This window comes from Scyliorhinus canicula, chromosome 5 (assembly GCF_902713615.1).
Source record: "Scyliorhinus canicula chromosome 5, sScyCan1.1, whole genome shotgun sequence".
In the NCBI taxonomy this organism is placed as follows: Eukaryota; Metazoa; Chordata; class Chondrichthyes; order Carcharhiniformes; family Scyliorhinidae; genus Scyliorhinus; species Scyliorhinus canicula.
In genome coordinates this window covers 228,627,256-228,649,397 of record NC_052150.1, presented here as the reverse complement: position 1 = coordinate 228,649,397, position 22,142 = coordinate 228,627,256, and the positions used below count along the sequence as shown (strand labels likewise).

Genomic DNA, 22,142 nt, shown 5'->3' with positions numbered 1-22,142 from the left:
AAAAAAATAAGAGTACCCAATTCATTTTTTCCCCAATTAAGGGACAATTTACCATGTCGAATCCACCTAGCCTGCACATCTTTGGGTTGTGGGACGAAACCCACGCAAACATGGGGAGAATGTGCAAACTGCACACGGACAGTGACCCAGAGCCGGGATCGAACCTGGGACCTCGGCGCCATGAGGTAGCAGGGCTTACCCGCTGTGCCACCGTGCTGCCCTCTGCATAATTAATCAATTAGTTGAGGCCAAAACATTGTGTAATTACAAGAAAGAATGAGATATAGATAGCTCTTGGGGCTAAAGGGATGAAGGACATTGGGGGAGGGGGGAAAGGCAGGGTCAGGGTATTGAACTTGATGATCAGCCATGATCATAATGAATGGGGGAGCAGATTCGAAGGGCAGAATGGCCTCCTCCTGCTCCTATTTTCTACGTACGTTTTCATGTAGCAAAGGTAACAGGAGCATGCAGATTACCTATCATACTGTAAGGAGAGGGACTAATCAGACAATTATGGGGTCTGTTGTCATCATCAGGAGACAGGCTGAGACAGGCTTGCATTACTTTCTACACTGAGCCTGAAACACGGTGGTATTGGAATTCTGGCTAAACCAGGCAAGATTGTACTACTTACCTGTTGTTGAGAGCTGGACCTGGGGCCCTGACTCTGTCCATTGCTTTCTTCCTGTTGACAGTCACACAGTTCAAACTGAGAAAACACAACAACAATGCAATCAGCACTGCCTTCATTCCGTCACAGCCTCTCCTCCCCATATACTCTCTGACCATGTAGTTTTTTATTACAATTTTGATCCATGGACGATTAGTGGACCCAAGACTTTAATGCAGCCTTTGCCTTTAATTCAAGCTGGAAAGGTCAGTGATGACTCAGTTTGACTGGCTTGGCTGGCGGCCAATGAACTGGATCGAAATGGCTGAGCTGTGCTGATAATTAGGCGTGATTGGTTCTGAGTTCGCTGCACTATTTCTCAGAGTCATAAAGCTTGGGTTTTTTAGTTTTGCTTTTGATTCTGAAGCTGGAAGGAGCGGCTCTGATTTTCTCTCTCTGATGTGATGAAATGTCTCTTAAAAATCCAGTGTAGGAAATCTTCTCTCTCCCCAGTAAGGCTGGATGTAATTTTATTGAAACTGCAAAGGATTGAGATTAGACGCAGGTTTGAAGCTGGGTTTGATGCGATACAGAGAGTCTTAAGAGAGAAAAGGGCACCAAGGTTGAAGGCCCAGTTTATTAAAGGCTAAAGTGCCTCTCCTGAAGAAATCCTCCTGCCTGCGAGTACTGAATACAGGTTTCTGCAAGAAGACCATCCTCCACTGTAAACTAGGGGCTTTGATCTATCAGAGCTCTGGGAGGACAGCCTGTTGCAAATAACTCATTGTCGAAAGGAAGGATTCATCCTTTTTATCTTAATCCTTATTATTTTACCCCTTTCCACTCCTCTGTGTTTGTCTGTGTGGGTAGAGGGTAGGACAGTTAAGAGGAGGGTAGTAGGTTAGCTTGCTTGTCATGTAGCTGAAATTACTGCATATTTCATCTTTATCTCTCTTATAAATAAACAGTAATTGTGTTTCAACTTACAAACCTGGTGACTGTGATTATTGGACAGCCAAGGGCAAAATATTTTGGGAATTTTTATTTGTTAATTCACTTGTGTTGGGACTCCGGAGCCTGTGGGACTAGAATTGACTGTGCAGTAGCCCAGGGTGTCGCAACACAACATACACAATCAACACCATCCAGGGCAAAGCAGCCCGCTTGATTCACTATCCAGGGGCTGGTTTAGCACACTGGGCTAAATAGCTGGCTTGTAGTGCAGAGCCAGGCAGCAGCGCAGGTTCAATTCCCGTACCTGCCTCCCTGAACAGATGCCGGAATGTGGCGACTAGGGGCTTTCCACAGTAACTTCATTGAAGCCTACTTGTGACAATAAGCGATTATTATTATTATTATCCACTCCCTCCACCAACGCAGTGAGAGCAGATGCACTGCAGCAACTCACCAAGGCGCCATGCTTGGCAGAGCATCTTGACTCGGCATGTGTCTGTAAAGCAATGATGAACGAGCCCAGCACATTATGTGCAAAAGACAAGGCTGAGGCATTCACAACAATCTTAAGTGCCGGGTGGATGATCCATCTCGGTCTCCTCCGGAGGTCCCCAGCATCACAGATCTCAGTCTTCAGCCAATACGATTCACTCCACGTGGTATCAAGAAACAGCTGAAGGCACCAAACACTGCAAAGGCTATGGGCCCTGACAATATCCCGTCAATAGTACTGAAGAGTTGTGCTTAAGAACTTGCCACACCCCTAGCCAAGCTGTTCCAGTATATCTACAACACTGGCATCTACCGAGCTATGTGGAAAATTGCCCAGGTGTGTCAAGAAACAGGATAGATCCAACCCAGCCGGATCAGTTTACTCTCCATCATCAGCAAAGTCATGGAAGATGTCATCAACAGTGCTATCAAGCGGCACTTACTCAGCAATAATCTTCTCACGGACACTCAGTTTGGGTTCCGCCAGGGTCACTCAGCTCCTGACCTCATTACAGCCTTGGTTCAAACATGGAAAAAAGAGCTAAATGCCAGAGGTGAGGTGAGAGTGACTGCCCTTGACATCAAGGCAGCATTTGACTGAGTATGGCATCAAGGAGCCTTCGCAAAAGTGGAGTCAATGGGAATCGGGGGGAAAAACTCTCCGCTGGTTGGGGTCATACCTGGCACAAAGGAAGATGGTTGTGGTGGTTGGAGGTCAATCATCTCAACTCCAGGACAGCACTGCAGGAGTTCCTCAGCGTAGTGTTCTAGGCCCAACCATCTTCAGCTACTTCATTAATGACCTTCCTTCCATTATAAGGTAAGAAGTGGGGGTGTTTGCGGATGACTGCACAATGTTCTGGACCATTCGCGACTCCTCAGATAATGAAGTAGTCCATGTCCAAATGCCGCAAGACCTGGACAATATCCAGGCTTGGGCTGACATTTAGACCATAAGAGCATAGACCATAAGACATTGGAGCAGAACTAGGCCACTCGGCCCATTGAGTCTGCTCCGCCATTCAATCATGGCTGATATTTTCTCATCCCCATTCTCCTGCCTTCTCCCTATTTGTGCCACATAAATGCCAGGCAATGACCATCTCCTACAAGAGAGGATCTAACCACCAGCCCTTGATATTCAATGGCATTACCATCGCTGATCAACATCCTGGGGGTTACCATTGATCAGAAACTGAAGTGGACTAGCCACATTAATACTGTGGCTACCAGGGCAGGTCAAAGGCTAGGAATCCTACGACAAGTAACTCACCTCCTGACCCCCCCCCAAAGCCTGTCCACAATCTACAAGGCACAAGTCAGAAGTGTAATGGAATACTCTCCACTTCCCTTATTGTGTGTAGTTCCAACCACACTCAAGAAGCTCGACACCATCCAGGACGAAGCAGCCTTTGCTCCCCCTTCCACAAACATTTAACCCTCCACCATTGACGAAGCATGTTTCAAATCACTAGCTTTCAGAGTGCAACTCCTTCATCAGCTCCTCCATCTGATGAAGGAGCTGCGCTCCGAAAGCTGGTGATTTGAAACAAACCTGTTGGACTTTAACCTGGTGTTATAAGACTTCTTACTGTGCCCATCCCAGTCCAACGCCAGCATCTCCACATCATGGCCGACAAAGTGGCAGCTATCTACAAGATGCAATGAAGTAACTCACCAAGGTTCCTTCGACAGCACCTTCCAAACCCACGACCACTACCATCTAGAAGGACAAGAGCAGCAGATACCTGGGAACCCCACCACCTGGAGGTTCCCCTCCAAGTCACTCACCACCCTGACTTGTAAATATATTCCCGTTCCTTTATTGTCACTGTGGCAAATTCCTGGAACTCCCTCCCTAACAACACAGTGAATGCACCTACACCTCGAGGACTGCAACCCCCCACCACCACCTTCTGAAGGGCAACTAGGGAAGGGCAATAAATGTTGGCCGAACCAGCGGCGCCCACATCCCTTAAATTAATTTTTTTAAAGCAGTGAGAGGGCTGGATAGAGATTCTTGCAATGGCAGCAGTGTGAACTATCCCCAAGCTGCAATGCAGCAACTCGTCAATGCTCCTAGGACTGCTTTTTCACGGAACTGAGGATCCGGATTCCATCCCGGCCCTGGGTCACTGTCGTGGGAAGTTTGCATGTTCTCCCCGTGTCTGCATGGGTTTCCTCCGGGTGCTCCGGTTTCCTCCCACAAGTCCCGAAAGACGTGCTGTTAGGTGAATTGGACATTCTGAATTCCCCCTCTGTGTACCCAAACAGGCGCCGGAATGTGGCGACTGGGGGATTTTCACAGTAACTTCATTGAGTTAATGTAAGCCTACTTGTGACAATAAGGGCAGCACAGTGGTTACCACTGTGGCTTCACAGCGTCAGGGTCCCAGGTTCGATTCCTGGCTGGATCACTATCTCTGCGGAGTCCTGAAAGACATGTGGTTAGGTGGATTGGACATTCTGAATTCTCCCTCAGTGTACCCGGAACGAGGTGACTTGGGGCTTTTCACAGTAGCTTCATTGCAACGTAAGCCTACGTGTGACAATAAAGCTTATTATTATAAAAATTACTAAAAAAAAAATTATGAGAGCCTTCAGCGACCTCTATGAGCTAGAGGTGCAGAGTCAGCAGGTGCATGGGAACACCACACCTGAAAGTTCCCCTCCAAGCCAGTCACCATTCCACAGCAGTTCCTGGCGGTAGCTCACCACCACCAGATGCCAATTAGAGAATGGAAATAAAAGTGCTGGCCCAAAATCCCGTGAATAAAAAAACGCAGCATCTTTCGTCCTTCCTACGGCACCTCCCCGTGACAACTCAAATGTAGCACCTGCTCCTTTAATTCATCACCATCCAATGTCCCAAACACACGTTCCAGGTGAAGCGGCATTTTACTTTTACTTCTTTCAATTTAGACTACTGCAATCTCTGTTCACGGTGCGGTCTCCTCTACGTTTGGGAGACCAAACGTAGATTCAGACTGCTTTGCAGAACACCTCCACTCAGCCCACAGGCATCATACCCCAGCTTGCTCTCACACTTACATCTACCTATGAATTAGGAGCAAAACAGGCCATTCGGCCCCTCGACCCTGTTCTATATAATTCTATAAGATCAGAGCTCATCGGATGGTAACTTCAACCCCACATTTCTGCCTACTCAGATAACCTTTCATCCTCATTATGAAATGAAAATGAATGAAAATGAAAATCGCTTATTGTCACAAGTAGGCTTCAAATGAAGTTACTGTGAAAAGCCCCTAGTCGCCACATTCCAGCGCCTGTTCAGGGAGGCTGGGATGGGAATTGAACCGTGCTGCTGGCCTGCCTTGGTCTGCTTTCAAAGCCAGCAATTTAGCCCTGTGCTAAACCATGGACTAATTGAGAATCATTCATTAAGAATCTAGCCAGATCTGCATATTAACTGACTCTCGGAGTTCCCCATCAGCATCAACGAGCGCCTCATGACCCTCCATCTACAACTTGCCAAGAGCCAACAGGCAATGGTGGTGATGCCTGCGCCCCAACCCTTGTCAATGATGAGTTCAAAGACAGCTTCTACTCTACCCTGGACTTCATACTCTCCAACATTCCTCTGGAAGATGAGATCATCCTCCTTGTGGACTTCAACGCCAGCGTTGGAATGGATTCCAAACTCTGGAAAAGGACCATTGAAAAGGAAGGAGTTGGGAATTGCAACTCCAACGGGGTACTCCCACTCACCAAAATGCACAGAACACCAGCTTGCCATCACTAAAACATTGTTCCACCAAAAAGACAAGTTCAAGACTTCCGGAGGATCCGAGGATACCCACGATCAAAGCATTGGCACATGATCGACTTTGTCATTGTCCGATCCTGAACCAAAAAGGATGCCCTCATCACCAAAGTGATGAGCAGCGCAGGTACCAGCTGGACAGACCACCGGAGCATCCATTCCTCGATGTCTGTCAAGCTCCACGAGAAGCAGCGGAAGAAGAAACAGCTCAGAAAAATTATCAACATTGAGCGGCTTCAAGAGCCAAGCATGCTAGTGAACTTCCAACAATGTCCTCTCCAAAATGTCTATTCCAATGGAATGGAGGAAAACTGGAAAGAACTGAAGACATTAATCTAAAACTGTGAAGAAACCATCAGCTACCAGACTAGGAAGTTACAAGACCAGGAAACTCCAAGACAGGTTCGACGAGAATGACCACACCATCTAAGACCTCATCGACAAGAAAAGGAAAGCTCGCCTTGCCTGGCAAAATGGCATAACCATCAAGGCAAAGAGGAGAGCTCATCAATTAGCCACAGTGGAGGTACAAAGAAGTACTAGAGAAATCAAGAACCAATGATGAACTGAGAAAGCCAAGGAGCTGCAACTCCTCGCTGACACCCAGGGCTTCAGCGGCACCAAGGCATTAGATGGACCTAATAGCCTAGGCCGCAGACCAGAGCGGAGTATGGACGGAACCCTCTTGAGAGAGAGAGAAAACATCGGCCTCCAATGGTGAGAACACTTCGAAAAACTGCTAAACCTTGATACAACCATAGATGAGGACGTGTTTGAGAAAATCCCCCAACTCCCCATCAAAGATGATCTTGGACCCCCACCAAGTGTTGGTAAAGTCCAAACCGCCATTAAATACATGATGATTGGAAAAGCCGGAGTACCTACCCTCTGAAGGAGCACCCCACCCAGGCCCACTCCACCACCCTATCCCCGAAATGCAACCTAACCTTTTCTGGACACTTAACGGGTAATTTACTATGGCCAATCCACCTAACTTGGGTTAGACGACGGTTGCTGCCGTTGTCGTCTATGGCAACAAGGTACGGGAAAACCACACCGCAGGAGATGGACACATGGGGCGGGCCCCCAGCATTCTGTCAAGTGGTCATCACCTAATTCATTGGTTGCTGGAACCTCCCCCACCCGAGGCCTCATTGGCAGAAAGCACAGAAGCTTCAGAAAGGCACGAAGGAAGGGGGATAAAGGTAGAAACCCAAGACCCATTAGCAATGAAGACTCGATGTGGGAGGTGACCTTGACCATCCATAAAGTAGGGAGAGAACCTGCCAGCAAGACTTACTTTTGTGACGATGGACCAGAGAGACTCAGAGTCGGACCCACAGTTCAACCTAATCCATCTTAAGAGGTAGCATAAATGAATCTTATTTTGTTTAGGTTAACTTTGTTTATTAAATAAAATTGATTGTTTTTATACTTGTTGTCCTTTGGTCTCCTCGTTAATAAAGACATCTCGGTAAAGTGTTTAATTAAAATACTGGTGGAAGTATCTGGATTGGACAGATACAACACTAATGATGCTTTGACTGTTAGGTTATTAATGAATCCAATCTCCTTGCATAATACCAGGTCAGTATAGCGAAAACGTTCCACGAACTCCTCATCAACGCCACCTTTGCCAAGTTCTCAGCCTGCTGCAGTGCTCTATTGTTTTATAAATTTAGAGTACCCAATTATCTTTTTCCAATTAAGGGGCAATTTAGCGTGGCCAATCCACCTACCCTGCACACCTTTTTTTGGGCTGTGGAGGTGCGACCCACGCAGACACGGGGAGAATGTGCAAACTCCACACGGCCAGGATCGAACCCAGGTCCCTGGCACCATGAGACAGCAGTGCTAACCATCGCCCCACCATAACTGCAATGCTCAATGAAGCTCAACACAAGTTTGAGGTACACAACTGCATCTTCTGTTTAGGCACTTGACAGCATTCGGGACTCCAGACAAGCAAATGTTTTCTCTCTCTCTCCCCCTCAACAGCCCCCACATCCCCATTTCGATTCTGTTTTCTTTGCCATGAGCCAGTTTGAATCTGCTTTTTATTTTTTTTTGCATTTGGACAGAACTGTTCATTATTCTGTCAATTACTGGGCAGTACGGAGCGCACTGGTTAGCACTGGGACTGCGGGCTGAGGACCCAGGTTCGAATCCCGGCCCTGGGTCACTGGCCGTGTATAGTTTGCACATTCTCCCCGTGTCTGCATGGGCTTTATCCCCACAATCCAAAGATGTGCAGGTTAGGTGGATTGGCCGCGCTACAGCTACAGGGGCTGTTTAGCACAACGCTAAATTGCTGGCTTTGAAAGCAGACCAAGCAGGCCAGCAGCACGGTTCGATTCCCGTAACAGCCTCCCCGAACAGGCGCCGGAATGTGGCGACTAGGGGCTTTTCACAGTAACTTCATTTGAAGCCTACTCGTGACAATAAGCGATTTTCATTTTCATTGCCCCTTGATTGGAAAAGAAATAATTAGGTACTCTAAATTTATTTTTAAAAATTATTCTGTCAATCACACGTGCTCTGGACAAATGTTTGGTTTCTTTGCCACGACCATTTCATCTCCCTTTGCCTTGTGTTCCATGACATCTCCCTTTGCCTTGTGTTCCATGACATCTCCCTTTGCCTTGTGTTCCATGACATCTCCCTTTGCCTTGTGTTCCATGACATCTCCCTTTGCCTTGTGTTCCATGACATCTCCCTTTGCCTTGTGTTCCCATGACCTCTCCCTTTGCCTTGGGTTCCATGACATCTCCCTTTGCCTTGTGTTCCATGACATCTCCCTTTGCCTTGTGTTCCATGACATCTCCCTTTGCCTTGTGTTCCATGACATCTCCCTTTGCCTTGTGTTCCATGACATCTCCCTTTGCCTTGTGTTCCATGACATCTCCCTTTGCCTTGGGTTCCATGTCATCTCCCTTTGCCTTGTGTTCCATGACATCTCCCTTTGCCTTGGGTTCCATGTCATCTCCCTTTACCTTGGGTTCCATTACATCTTTTATCATTCAATCTTTCCCGCCCACTACCGTAACCCAGAATTTCCCTTCCCGTTCTTCCTCTCTCCCCACTTTCAACAACCTGATTTTCAATAAATTTCTACCTTCCTCCAGATGTGAAGTCATTTGCGACTGTTCCTCTCTCCACAACAGCTGCCAGACCCGCTGAGTATTTTCCAGCATTTACTGTATTTTTCCTTCAGATTTCCAGTATCTGCAGTATTTTGCTTTTATTTGATTATAATTAAACAGGGCTTGGTTAGACTAGACCTGTACAGTTCTGGTCTACAGACCAAAGGAAGGATATACTTGTTTTAGAGGTGACCACACTGATTCTGGAGATGAAAAGGCCATCCTACAAAAGCAGAGGGATGGCCTTGTACTCTCTGGAATCTAGATGAATAAAAGGTGATCTTATTTAAATGTACAACGTGCTTACAGCGTTCGAATAGCATAGATACTACTTCCATTGGCCGTAGGACCCAGAACACAAGAGCACAGCTTCAGGATTAGGGGTGGAAATTTAAGACTGTGATGATAAGCCAGTTCTTCAGTCAGAGGACTGTGAATTGCAGAGCTGTCGATGCTGCATCACAGAGTATTCTCAAAAGGTCAATAGATTTGTGGACCCTAAGGGAATAAAGGGATTTAACAAATTCATTTACAGGACATGGGTATGGCTGGCTAGACCCAGCATTTATTGCCCATCTCTATTTGCCCTCGGGAAGGTGGTGGTGAGCTGCCTTCTTGAACCGCTGCAGTCCTGTGGCGTAGGTACACCCACAGTGCTGCTAGGGAGGGAGTTCCAGGATTCTGCCCCAACGACAGTGAAGGAACGGCCGATATATTTCCAAATCAGGGTGGTGAATGACATGGTCCCCTCCAGGTGGTGGTGTTCCCAGGTATCTGCTGCCCTTATCCTTCTAGGTGGCAGTGGTCGTGTGTTTGGAAGGAGCTTTACAGTGTATCTTGCAGATGGTCGGTGGTGGAGGGAGTGAATGTTGGTGGTGTTATGGGTCAGGGTTTAGAGAACTCCAAAGTGTATCATGGAGATCACCTGACCCACTACTTTTAATAGGTTGTGGTACGGGGAACACATGGCCCACTCTACAGGTGTGGTGCAGCAGAAATCTAAAAGTATTTTTTAAAGCAAAACAATGTTTATTCTATGAATTCAGTTAACCTTTTAAAACTATACAATGAACATCTTAGCAACCATCAATTCAAATATACCCCCTAAAGAATACAACACTCTTAAGTAATCCTTAAACTTTCCTTTTAACATCCATAAGACAAAAAAACCCTTTTAAAAGAAGCAAATCAGGTTTAAATTCTCTACTGAGAGCAGATATCACTCTGAATTCACCAAATGATCTAGAGATAGTCTTTAAATGGCAGAGAGATCAAAATTACACCTTCTTTGGCTGGCTTCAGCTCCAACACTAAAACAAAACTAAAAAAAAGAGACACACCCAAGCTTTTCCTCAAAGTGAAACTAAAAAGCAGAGTCAGAGCTGAGATCCACCCACACTCTGACATCACTGCAGCCACTTGAGCAGACAAACATTTCTTAAAGTGACAGTCCCATGACAGTGGCTGGGGTGGCAATCAAGCGAGCTGCTTTGTCCTGGATGACGTTGAGCTTCCCGAGTATTATTGGAGCTGCACTCATCCACTGCCGTTCACTGGGACTAGGATCATTCAGAGCTGGGAACGCCGCAAGATGCCCTGCCCATTCACAATTCCATCTTATAATTGTGAATCCTCTTTCACCTTTCCACAATCATGACATTGCAAGGGTTGAAAATAAAAAATGTTGTCCCTTCAAACAGATTTACCAGGAAGTAAAATTCGGAGTTGGGCTGGCGGACTTTTTCCCCTTGTTCCACTTGTGAGCCCCGCGGATGGCCAAAGGTCACCGTGTCACCTTCCTTCAGGATCACTTCACCTAAGGTCACAAGAGAGAGGAGTCAAATTTACAAAGTCAAACTTTCCGCTCGGTTTCCTTTCTCATTAAAAGAGCAAATTCAACATCGAAGAGCAGTTGAGATGCACATACCCACAAAAGGAAACATTTGTAGGACACTTGAGGGAACAGTGGAGAGTGACATTAACCAGATAACATTTCCAAAGAGCCAGCATGCACCCCATGGCCAAATGACCTCTGTACTCAATGACTATAAGTTTTGTACTCTGGCTGGACTGCAGTTCAACAGCCAACCTAGGTTGATTGCCCGAGTAGATAGCTGGTCACTGGGCAGAGCGAGGTGTAAAATACCTGAGCGGAGCTATGCTCCCCTCCCCAGGTCACGGCAGGATCTGGATAGACAGATTGATCAGGACGGAGAATCAACTCGAAGGGAGTCCATTGAGACCAGCACCAACTGACATGGAATCATCCACGAATGTAATTGTCGACATTCAACACCCGATATCAGACATGCACATCCGAGGAACCAAGAGGCTGGATTCGGTTCTTGCCCTCTGCCGATCACAGAACACATTGACCGTGGATTGAGGCTCCACCTGGGCCAGCAGGCACTCTCTCCCCACCAGCGACTAAGGGACCAGATTTTGACCTTATACCCGGCAAAGGGGCTTTCCCTGCCGCGCCGGGCAGGCACCCCCGAGGCCAGGCCGGGCCGGCACCCCCGAGGCCAGGCCGGGCCGGCACCCCCGAGGCCAGGCCGGGCCGGCACCCCCGAGGCCAGGCCGGGCCGGCACCCCCGAGGCCAGGCCGGGCCGGCACCCCCGAGGCCAGGCCGGGCCGGCACCCCCGAGGCCAGGCCGGGCCGGCACCCCCGAGGCCAGGCCGGGCCGGCACCCCCGAGGCCAGGCCGGGCCGGCACCCCCGAGGACAGGCCGGGCCGGCACCCCCGAGGCCAGGCCGGGCCGGCACCCCCCGAGGCCAGGCCGGCCGGCACCCCCGAGGCCAGGCCGGGCCGGCACCCCCGAGGCCAGGCCGGGCCGGCACCCCCGAGGCCAGGCCGGGCCGGCACCCCCGAGGCCAGGCCGGGCCGGCACCCCCGAGGCGAGGCCGGGCCGGCACCCCCGAGGCGAGGCCGGGCCGGCACCGAGACAAGGGCGGGTCAACGCAGGGTCAGCACCGAGATAAGGTTTCCCTGTCAGAGGGTCAGTGGTGTTACAAATGCATCAATCACAGTAAATAGCTCATCTTCAGGGACCAAGAACATTCTGGAAGCATTGGATTTTTAACAGAAATTGTCCCTTAAAGAGTTAATGCAAGGACTCTGGTTGCTGCTGTTCCTGGAAAAGACAGCATTTTATAAGAAAAGGTATTCAAGCTGTTTGAAAGAAGCTGAAAATCCCTCCACCCTGGTGGACTGTTTACAAAATGATGGTTTATGTCTTAGAAAAAAAAACGCCTGGAAAACATGTTGAGAAGCTGGCTTTGGCTTTCCTTTGCAGAAAGAGTAGGATCAATCTTTTAAAGGATGACCACACCTCTTGGCAATCCAGAGCCATTCCACAGCCATGATTGAATAAAAGCTGTTCCTCAGTCGCTCTACGAGCTGAAATTGACGGTCTAGAAATGGTCCTGGAGTCTGCCGGAAGTCATTGCTCGTTTCACAGACCAGTGCGAGTGAATGAGTTACAAATCGAGGGGTGAAAGATTTATTGTTGCTATTGGAATCAATTATGTACAGAGTGGGTAATATTCAACACAATGAACAACAAAAGCTTGAAATTCCACTGCCGCCAGGCATGCTGCCGCTTACCATCTATACGCCGGTCATTGATGTATACTCCGGAGAAACTGGAATCGACCAGCCGGTGCTGGTTATCCGGGGATGATCGGATGACCCGGGCATGAGTCCTGGAGATAATCCTACTCCTCGATTCGTTGGCAGAGCTGAGGACATAGTCGACCACATCCCCATTCCTTCCTATCAGGGTCACTCTCCTGCTGAAGCTGTGTGGTGAGAGAGGAGATTAAATCAGACATTGTGTGAGCAACATGGTTGTAGTGAGGCCACCAGATTACAAAGCAGTCACATTCCATCGACAGTGCTGTCCCCTCAATTCCCAGGCTTTCCCACCACCCTACCTTGGCCTAGTCTCACGCAGAGACTGCGCCCTCTCAGTCTACTCTCTGGCCCCGGGCCTGACCCCTGCCCCCCCCCCCCCCCCCCGCCCCCCAACTTGGCAGACCCCCACCGCCACTCACTGGCTGACATATCCATCTGCAAAATGCCCACAGCCAGTGGGAAAGCAAACAGCCTCTGCATTCCATGATTGGATGCCTCATTGTCAATCTGCCCCACCCCGTCCACAACACATTTTCTAAAATTAGTAAACAAGGTGATCAAATCAAAAGAAAAAATAATTTTGTTTTAGTTCTCTGATGTTCTCCAGGTATTGTTCACTGTCAAGTCCTGGGAGATTCATCTTCAATTTTTGGGAAGCTCCGTGGCTGTTTTGGGACAGTTGGCCACTCCCAACTAACTGCAGAGGGACTGCCTTCTTTTACCATTTCGTCATGGGATTCCCATGTTGATCAGACTTCCCATTGTCGGTCCTACATTTCCTCGCTGCTTTCTAATATCCTTCAGCACAAAGCTGCGATGGCCGGTTCCGAGGTCGAGGTGATGACCTGGCAGCTATAATGTAAATTAACCTGGGCACAGCGGAAGAACAATTTTGCTCTTGTTTGTTTTTTTTTTAAATGTATTTTGTTTGGCTGGAAATGGGACACAGTCACTCGATGTTTAATGTAATAAACAGAACACAGATACAGTACATCCACCCAGTGAAATGACTTTTCAATATTTAGTTCCTGCTCGTCCAATCCCGATGTCAAACAAGGAGTTGAACCTATCGACCAGAGCGATGCTGCTGGATATCATCAGAAACAACCACAGGAGCCCAAGAATGGGTGCTTGGGAGATACCAGGGATAACAGAAAGGGAACAGGAACAGGAAGTGAAGCCATTACAGGTAATCCAGAGGCTCAGGCTAACACTCTGAAAATACGGGTTCAAATCCTACCACGGCAGCTGGTGAAATTTAAAATCAATTTATAAATCTGGAATATAAAGATAGTCTCAGTAATGGTGATCATGAAACTATCATCAATTTTTGTAAAAACCCATGTCCTTTAGGGAAGGGGAAATCTGCCTCCTTACCTGATCTGGCCGCCATCCGAACTCCAGATCCATAACAATGTGATTGACTCCTAAATGCCCTCTGAAATGGCAGAGCGAGACACTCAGTTCAAGGGCAGTTAGGGATGGGCAACAAATGCAGTCCTAGCCAGTAAGGCCCACATAAAAACAAGGTAATTCTTTGGCTATGACTGCAGTAGAACAAGGCGAGGGGCTGTCCCGCCCAACTGGACAATAGACAGCCTGTCCTGGGAGATCCTGAATACAGTGAGTCGGAATGACCTGGTCTTGTTTAACTGCCTGTGTCAGTTAATGATCTGCCTGTTTCCATCCTGAATGAGCCCCCACTGCTGTCCAACACTGCTCCATATTACTCACTCAATTAGACTGGCGATGTCTGGGAGTGACGCTCTACGTCCAATGCGTCGAAGGTGATACTGAGGAAAACCGTCACTGTTTGAGCGATGTCGTGTCATATTCACAGCGGTCAGTTCAGACTGACATTGAGCCTGTAATTGAAAACATACGCAGAAACATAGGTAGAAAATAGGACGTTATTCGGCCCTTCGAGCCTGCTCCGCCATTCATTATCATGGCTAATCATCAAATTCAATTCCCTGATCCTGCCTTCCCCCCCATAACCCTTGATCCATTTAGCCCCAAGAGCTATATAATAATAATAAAAATAATAATCGTTTATTGTCACAAGTAGGCTTCAATGAACAAAGAACAAAGGTACAGCACAGGAACAGGCCCTTCGGCCCTCCAAGCCCGTGCCGACCATGCTGCCCGTCTTAACTTAAATCTTCTACACTTCCGGGGTCCTTATCCCTCTAAAGAACAAAGAAAAGTACAGCACAGGAACAGTTACTGTGAAAAGCCCCTAGTCGCCACATTCCGGCAACTGTTTGGGGAGGCCGGTACAGGAATTGAACCCGCGCTGCTTAGCCAGTGCGTGAAACCAGCCCCCATCTAATATCTAATTCCTTCTTGAAATCATCTAACGTTTTGGCCTCAACTACTTTCTGTGGCAGTGAATTCTAGATTCACCACTCTGGGTGAAGAATAATCTTTTTTATTGTCACAAGCAGGCTTACATTAACGCTGCAATGAAGTTACTGTGAAATTTCCCTAGTCACCACACTCCGAGCCTGTTCGAGTACACGGAGGGAGAATTCAGAATATCCAATTCACCTAACATCTTTCAGGACTTGTGGGAGTAAACCGGAGCACCCGGAGGAAACCCACGCAGACACAGGGAGAACGTGCAGACTCCGCACAGACAGTGACCCAAGCTGGGAATCAAACCTGGGATCCTGACGCTGTGAAGCAACAGTGCTAATCACTGTGCTAACGCGCTGCCCAAATTTCTCCTCATCTCTGTCCTAAAAGGTTTACTCTTTATCCTCAAACTATGACCCCTAGTTCTGGACTCCCCCACCATCAGGAACATTCTTTCTGAATCTACCCTGTCTAATCGTGTTCGAACTTACTAAGTTTCTGTGAGATCCCCTCTCACGCTCCTAAACTCCAATGAATATAATCCTAACTGATTTAGTCTCTCCTCATATGACAGTCCCGCCATTCCAGGAATCAGCCTGGTAAACCTTCGCTGCATTCCCTCCACAGCAAGAATATCCTTCCTCAGATAAGGACATGAAAACAGACAGGAGGCCTTTCAGTCCCTGATCTGTATCTCAACCCTACTTTTTTTGTTTTTTGTTATAATTTTAATCCAGCTAGTTAAGTCACTTGATTTCTTTTTTTTTATAAATTTAGTGTACCTAATTCATTTTTTCCAATTAAGTGGTAATTTAACATTGCCAATCCACCTACCCTGCACATCTTTGGGTTGTGGGACAACACCCACGCAAACATGGGGAGAATGTGCAAACTCCGCCCGGACAGTGACCCAGAGCCAGGATCGAACCTGGGATCTCGGCGCCGTGAGGCTGCAGTGCTACCCACTGCGCCACCGTGCTGCCCATCTCAACCCTACTTACCCACCTTTCTTCAAATTCTTAATGCACTCAAGCAATCAATCTCAGTCTTGACAGTCCCATCTGACCTTCACTATTCTGGACTGAGCATTCCAAACTTCCACTCCCCACCCTGTATGAAGTCCGTCCTTATATCAGCCCTGACAGCATCTCTCTAATGTTAAGATTGTTTTAGACTCCCCACCCACCAGTTTCTCTTCTTAAACTCTATCAAATTCCTTTCACCATCTTAAAAACCTCTAATTTAACATTCCTCAATCTTCTGCAATTAGGATTATAAATCTAGCCTTTGCCACCATTCTGGTGAACTGCACCCACTCCGAGATCAATCTCTCCTGCCCGAGGTGTGAGGCCCCAGAACGCAGCCCAGTTACTCCAGATGCGGTCTGACCAGCGCTTTTTACCTCGGAGGTTCCACCTGCTCTCCTCTATTTCCAGTTCCCTCAATATAAAGGCGTATATTCCATGAGCCTTTTCGATAACTGTGTATCTCGGCAGCTGCATCTGCTCCTTCGCAATTCCTGGTCTCTCACTATTCAGAAATTCTCTTGGTCGATCTCTGTCTCAGAATCAAGCCTCATACGACACTCCATTCCTTTCCTCTTTCTGCCCCTTTATAACTTTCAGTTCTTGCTTGTTCAGTTAACCGTGTCTCCGAATGCTGTGTCACCTGCAAACTATGATAAAACAACTCTCTACACGGTCTTCTAAACTTCTTCATCTTGATAAGAGATGGTGCAAAGCCAAGGCCCTGGTAGAGCTTCCTGAGGAACTCCGCCAGGCAGCCTACCATTTGCTGCAACCCACACAGGAACATGCAGGTGTCGGCCCTCGAAACTGCTCTGCCAGTCAACGGCTGGTTCAGTCACGGTCTTAATTCCACTTCTGTGTCTGTCCGCCCACCCCCCCCGAACACGCCTCCCTTGTCAATACAAAACAGAGCTTTGACAAAGAGTCATCGGACTCGAAACGTTAGCTCTTTTCTTTTCCTACAGATGCTGCCAGGCCTGCTGTGATTTTCTAACATTTTCTCTTTCAAATAAAAAAAATTGTCCAATTCTGAGAATCAGGTGAGCACAGCACAGGCCATTCAGTCCATCATGTGTGCAGCAGCTCCCTCACCCTGAAAATTAAACAAACCTAATGTTTACACCAATTCTGTCTGAAATCCGATTCTCCCTCCCTTCCAATTAGTTCAGTCTAAGTCAGAGCAATCTGTGAACACTTCTCACAACCAGAACAGTTCTTTGGTTAATTATATTAAACCATGTCCAGTACCACACACCCCCTCCCCTCATCCCTCTCCCCCTTCCCTCATCCCCCTCTCTCCCCTTCCCTCATCCCCCTCTCTCCCCTTCCCACATCCCCGCTTTCCTTCCCTCATTACCCCTCTCCCCTTCCCTCATTCACCCTCTCCCCATCCTCCTCACCCCTTCCTCTCTCCCTCCCCTCATGCCCCTTCCTTTCTCATGCATCTCCCTCCCCTCAGGCCCCTCCATCCCACCGCTCCCTCCCCTCATGCCACTCCCTCTCCTCATGCCCCTCCCTCCCTCTCCTCATGCCCCTCCCTCTCCTCATGCCCCTCCCTCTCCTCATGCCCCTCCCTCCCTCTCCTCATGCCCCTCCTTCCCACCTCATGCCCCTCCTTCCCATCTCTCCCCTCCTGTACCTCTCTAACCCACATGCTCATGAACCTCCCACTTCTCCCTCCATCCCACCTCTCCCTCTTCTCATTCCTGGTCTCATGCCCCTCGCTCCGATACACTTCCCTCCCCAAATGCCTCTAACTCCCCTCCCCTCATGCCCCTCCCGCCCATCCCCTCCCCTCATGCCCCTCCCGCCCATCCCCTCCCCTCATGCCCCTCCCCCCATCCCCTCCCGCTCATGCCCCTCCCGCTCATGCCCCTCCCACCCATCCCCTCCCCTCCCCTCATGCCCCTCCCGCCCATCCCCTCCCCTCATGCCCCTCCCGCCCATCCCCTCCCCTCATGCCCCTCCCGCCCATCCCCTCCCCTCATGCCCCTCCCGCCCATCCCCTCCCCTCATGCCCCTCCCGCCCATCCCCTCCCCTCATGCCCCTCCCACCCATCCCCTCCCCTCATGCCCATCCCCTCCCCTCCCCTCATGCCCATCCCCTCCCCTCATGCCCCTCCCGCCCATCCCCTCCCCTCATGCCCCTCCCCTCCCCTCATGCCACTCCCCTCATGCCCCTCCCGCCCATCCCCTCATGCCCCTCCCGCCCATCCCCTCCCCTCCCCTCCCCTCATGCCCCTCCCACCCATCCCCTCCCCTCATGCCCCTCCCACCCATCCCCTCCCCTCATGCCCCTCCCCCATCCCCTCCCGCTCATGCCCCTCCCGCCCATCCCCTCCCCTCCCCTCATGCCCCTCCCACCCATCCCCTCCCCTCATGCCCCTCCCACCCATCCCCTCCCCTCATGCCCCTCCCGCCCATCCCCTCCCCTCATGCCCCTCCTGCCCATCCCCTCCCCTCATGCCCATCCCCTCCCCTCATGCCCCTCCCGCCCATCCCCTCCTCATGCCCCTCCCGCCCATCCCCTCCTCATGCCCCTCCCGCCCATCCCCTCCCCTCATGCCCCTCCCGCCCATCCCCTCCCCTCATGCCCCTCCCCTCCCCTCATGCCCCTCCCGCCCATCCCCTCCCCTCATGCCCCTCCCGCCCATCCCCTCCCCTCATGCCCCTCCCGCCCATCCCCTCACGCCCATCCCCTCATGCCCCTCCCGCCCATCCCCTCCCCTCCCCTCATGCCCCTCCCGCCCATCCCCTCCCCTCCCCTCATGCCCCTCCCGCCCATCCCCTCCCCTCCCCTCCCCTCATGCCCCTCCCGCCCATCCCCTCATGCCCCTCCCGCCCATCCCCTCCCCTCCCCTCATGCCCCTCCCGCCCATCCCCTCCCCTCCCCTCCCCTCATGCCCCTCCCGCCCATCCCCTCCCCTCATGCCCCTCCCGCCCATCCCCTCCCCTCATGCCCCTCCCGCCCATCCCCTCCCCTCATGCCCCTCCCACCCATGCCGACTCTGATCCTGTAAACTTGGCTCCATCATTGAGGAGTGAACATGGCATAAACAGTGCCCAGGGGCCGGTGTCCCTCTCCGGGGTTCTGCCCAGACTTGTCCCCCGGTCGCCACCACCTACCGCCCGAGGACTCGGCTCGCGCTGTCTGAGCAGCAGGAGACCAAGACCCGTCCCGCCCCCTGACCGGCCCCACCCTCTCCCCCCCGCATCTGGCGCTCCAGCCCATGTAACCCCGCCCCCTGACTGTGCCCCGCCCCCTGGCCGTCCCGTTCCCCGCCCCCTGTCCTCAACGGGACTCCCCTGTCAGTCTCGCGCTCGATGATCGCCCCGCCCTCTGCTTTCTCAACCGGCCAGTGTGGCCCCGCCCCTTCCCTTCCCTTGGCTGTGACGCACTTTGTCCCGCGCCCTGAGGACACGCCCTCTTCATTCGCGCGCGCTGAGCACAGCCCAGACCCCGCCCCCTCTGTCTCCACCCAGCCCAGCGAGCGGCCCCACCCCCCCTCCCCCCCTCAGCCATGCCCCCACCAGGCAGCCCCTCTCAGGGAGCTCCGCTCCCTCCACACTTCGAGGTTAGCACTGTTGCTTCACAGTCCCAGGTTTGATTCCCGGCTGTGTGGAGTCTGCACGTTCTCCCCGTGTCTGCGTGGGTTTCCTCCGGGTGCTCCGGTTTCCACCCACAGTCCAAAGGTGTGCAGGTTGGGTGGATTGGCCATGCTAAATTGCTCCTCAGCAGGTTAGGTGAAATGACAGGGATAGGGTGGGGCAGTGGGTCGCTTCTTCAGAGGGTTGGTGCACTCGATGGGCCGAATGGCCTCCTGCACTGTAAGGATTCTATGAATCTACTACACTGAGGCTGGCAATGTGCAGCATGTACAGTGTGGGGGACTTCAATGTCTGTCACCAAGATTGGCTCGGTAGTACCACCACAGACCCAGCTGCCCAGGTCCGACAAAACATAGCTGCTAGACTGGGACTCCAGCAAGTGGTGAGGGAACCAAAAAGAGGGAAAAACATGCTGGGGCTGGTTTAACATAGTGGGCTAAACCAGGCATTGTCAAACTCGTGAGCGCGATCCGCGGGCGGGTGTCGGAAGGGTCGTGGAGGAATCCGTCGCGGCGCTCCCAATCGCACAAATCCGCGCGCAACAGCCACAGCAGCCGTCATTTAATAATGCAAGCAACCTTCAAAATGGTCAGGAACAGATAAAAAAATTTGAACGCACTGCACGTGTGCCCGATCATCGTTGCGCATGCGAAAAATTATGCAGCATTATTTTTTTCTATATGGTCGCAGCCTTTTTTGTTCCAAACCAGGGCCAAAGGGACCCAAAACCGTTTCCTCCATTTTTGTCAGCAGCAAACAAAGTAAGAGAAAATGGTGGGTAGTGCAGTTTGGCCGACGTGGGTCACGAAGGTCGTTCAGTGTGCATCGGGAAGGTCGGTCGGGTTCAGTCCCGAAGGTTGACTGGTTGGTAAAAATGGGTCCCCAGAAAAAAAGTTTGAAAAACACTGGGCTAAACAGCTGGCTTGTAATGAAGAACAAGGCAGCAGCGCGGGTTCAATTCCCGTACCAGCCTCCCCGAGGGTGGAGGATGCCGAATATTCGGCTATAGCGATTTCGGATCATGCTCCGCATTGGGTGGATCTGGAGATGGGGGAGGTGCGGGATCAGCGCCCGCTTTGGCGTCTGGATGTGGGGCTGTTGGCTGATGAGGTGGTGTGCAGGAGGGTCCGGGGATGTGTTGAGAGGTACCTCGAGGCCAATGATACTGGGGAGGTCCGGGTGGGGATGGTGTGGGAGGCTCTGAAGGCAGTGATTAGGGGGGAGCTGATTTCCATCCGAGCCCATAGGGAGAGGAGGGAGAGACTGGTGGAGGAGCTGCTGAGTGTAGATAGGAGGTATGCGGACGCCCCGGAGGAGGGATTGTTGGGGGAGCGGCGTAGCCTGCAGGCTAAATTTGATTTACTGACCACCAGAAAGGCGGAGACACAGTGGAGGAAGGCGCAGGGAGCAGTCTATGAATATGGAGAGAAGGCGAGCAGGATGCTGGCGCATCAGCTTCGCAAGCGGGACGCGGCAAGGGAGATTGGTGGAGTGAAGGATAGGGGTGGGAATGTGGTGCGGAAGGGGGTAGAGGTCAATGGGGTCTTCAGGGACTTCTGCAGGGAACTGTACTGGTCGGAGCCGCCGGTGGTGGGGGGGGGGAATGGAGAGCTTTTTGAACAGGCTGCAATTTCCAAGGGTGCAGGAGGAGCAAGTGGAGGGACTGGGGGCGCCGATCGAGTTGGAGGAGCTGGTCTGACGGATTGGCCACATGCAGTCGGGGAAGGCGCCGGGACCGGATGGGTTCCCGGTTGAATTTTATAAAAAATACGCGGACCTGTTGGGCCCTCTGTTGGTTCGGACCTTTAACGAGGCATGGGAGGGGGGAGTTTTGCCCCCGACGATGTCACGGGCGCTGATTTCCCTGATCCTGAAGTGAGATAAGGACCCCTTGCAGTGTGGATCATATAGGCCAATTTCACTGTTAAACGTGGACGCCAAGTTGCTGGCGAAGATCTTGGCCACTAGAATAGAGGACTGTGTGCCGGGGGTGATACACGAAGATCAGACGGGTTTTGTGAAGGGGAGGCAGCTGAACACTAACGTGCGACGGCTGCTAAATGTGATAATGATGCCGGCCGCAGAAGGAGAGGCGGAGATTGTGGTGGCATTAGATGCGGAGAAGGCCTTTGATAGGGTTGAGTGGGGGTATTTGTGGGAGGTGTTAGAGAGGTTCGGGTTTGGGGAGGGGTTTATCATATGGGTGAGGTTGCTGTACGAGGCCCCGATGGCGAGTGTAGCGACAAATGGGAGGAGGTCCGAGTACTTCAGGCTCTACCGTGGGACGAGGCAGAGGTGCCCCCGTCCCCCTTTTTGCATTGGCAATTGAGCCTCTGGCCATGGCGCTAAGGGAGTCGGGGAGGTGGAGGGGTCTGGTGCGGGGTGGGGAGGAGCACCGACTGTCACTTTATGCAGATGACTTGTTGCTGTATGTAGCAGACCCGGTGGGGAGAATGCCGGAGGTGATGGAGATTCTTGCTGAGTTTGGGAGTTTCTCAGGCTACAAGTTGAACCTGGGCAAGA

The 22,142-nt window shown here is 51.0% G+C and overlaps 1 protein-coding gene across 1 annotated transcript in view; it reads right to left on the bottom strand.

Annotated features, from left to right (window-relative positions):
* Positions 1-5,816, bottom strand: part of LOC119965715 — a 143,981-nt gene extending 138,165 nt beyond the window's left edge. Inside the window, exons 1-2 of the mRNA XM_038796476.1 lie at positions 5,553-5,816; positions 638-712 (exon numbers count right to left, since the gene is read on the bottom strand). Coding sequence (XP_038652404.1) covers positions 638-712; positions 5,553-5,816 — 339 coding nt within the window. The remainder of the gene's footprint in view (positions 1-637; positions 713-5,552) is intronic.
* Positions 5,817-22,142: the final 16,326 nt, after the last annotated feature.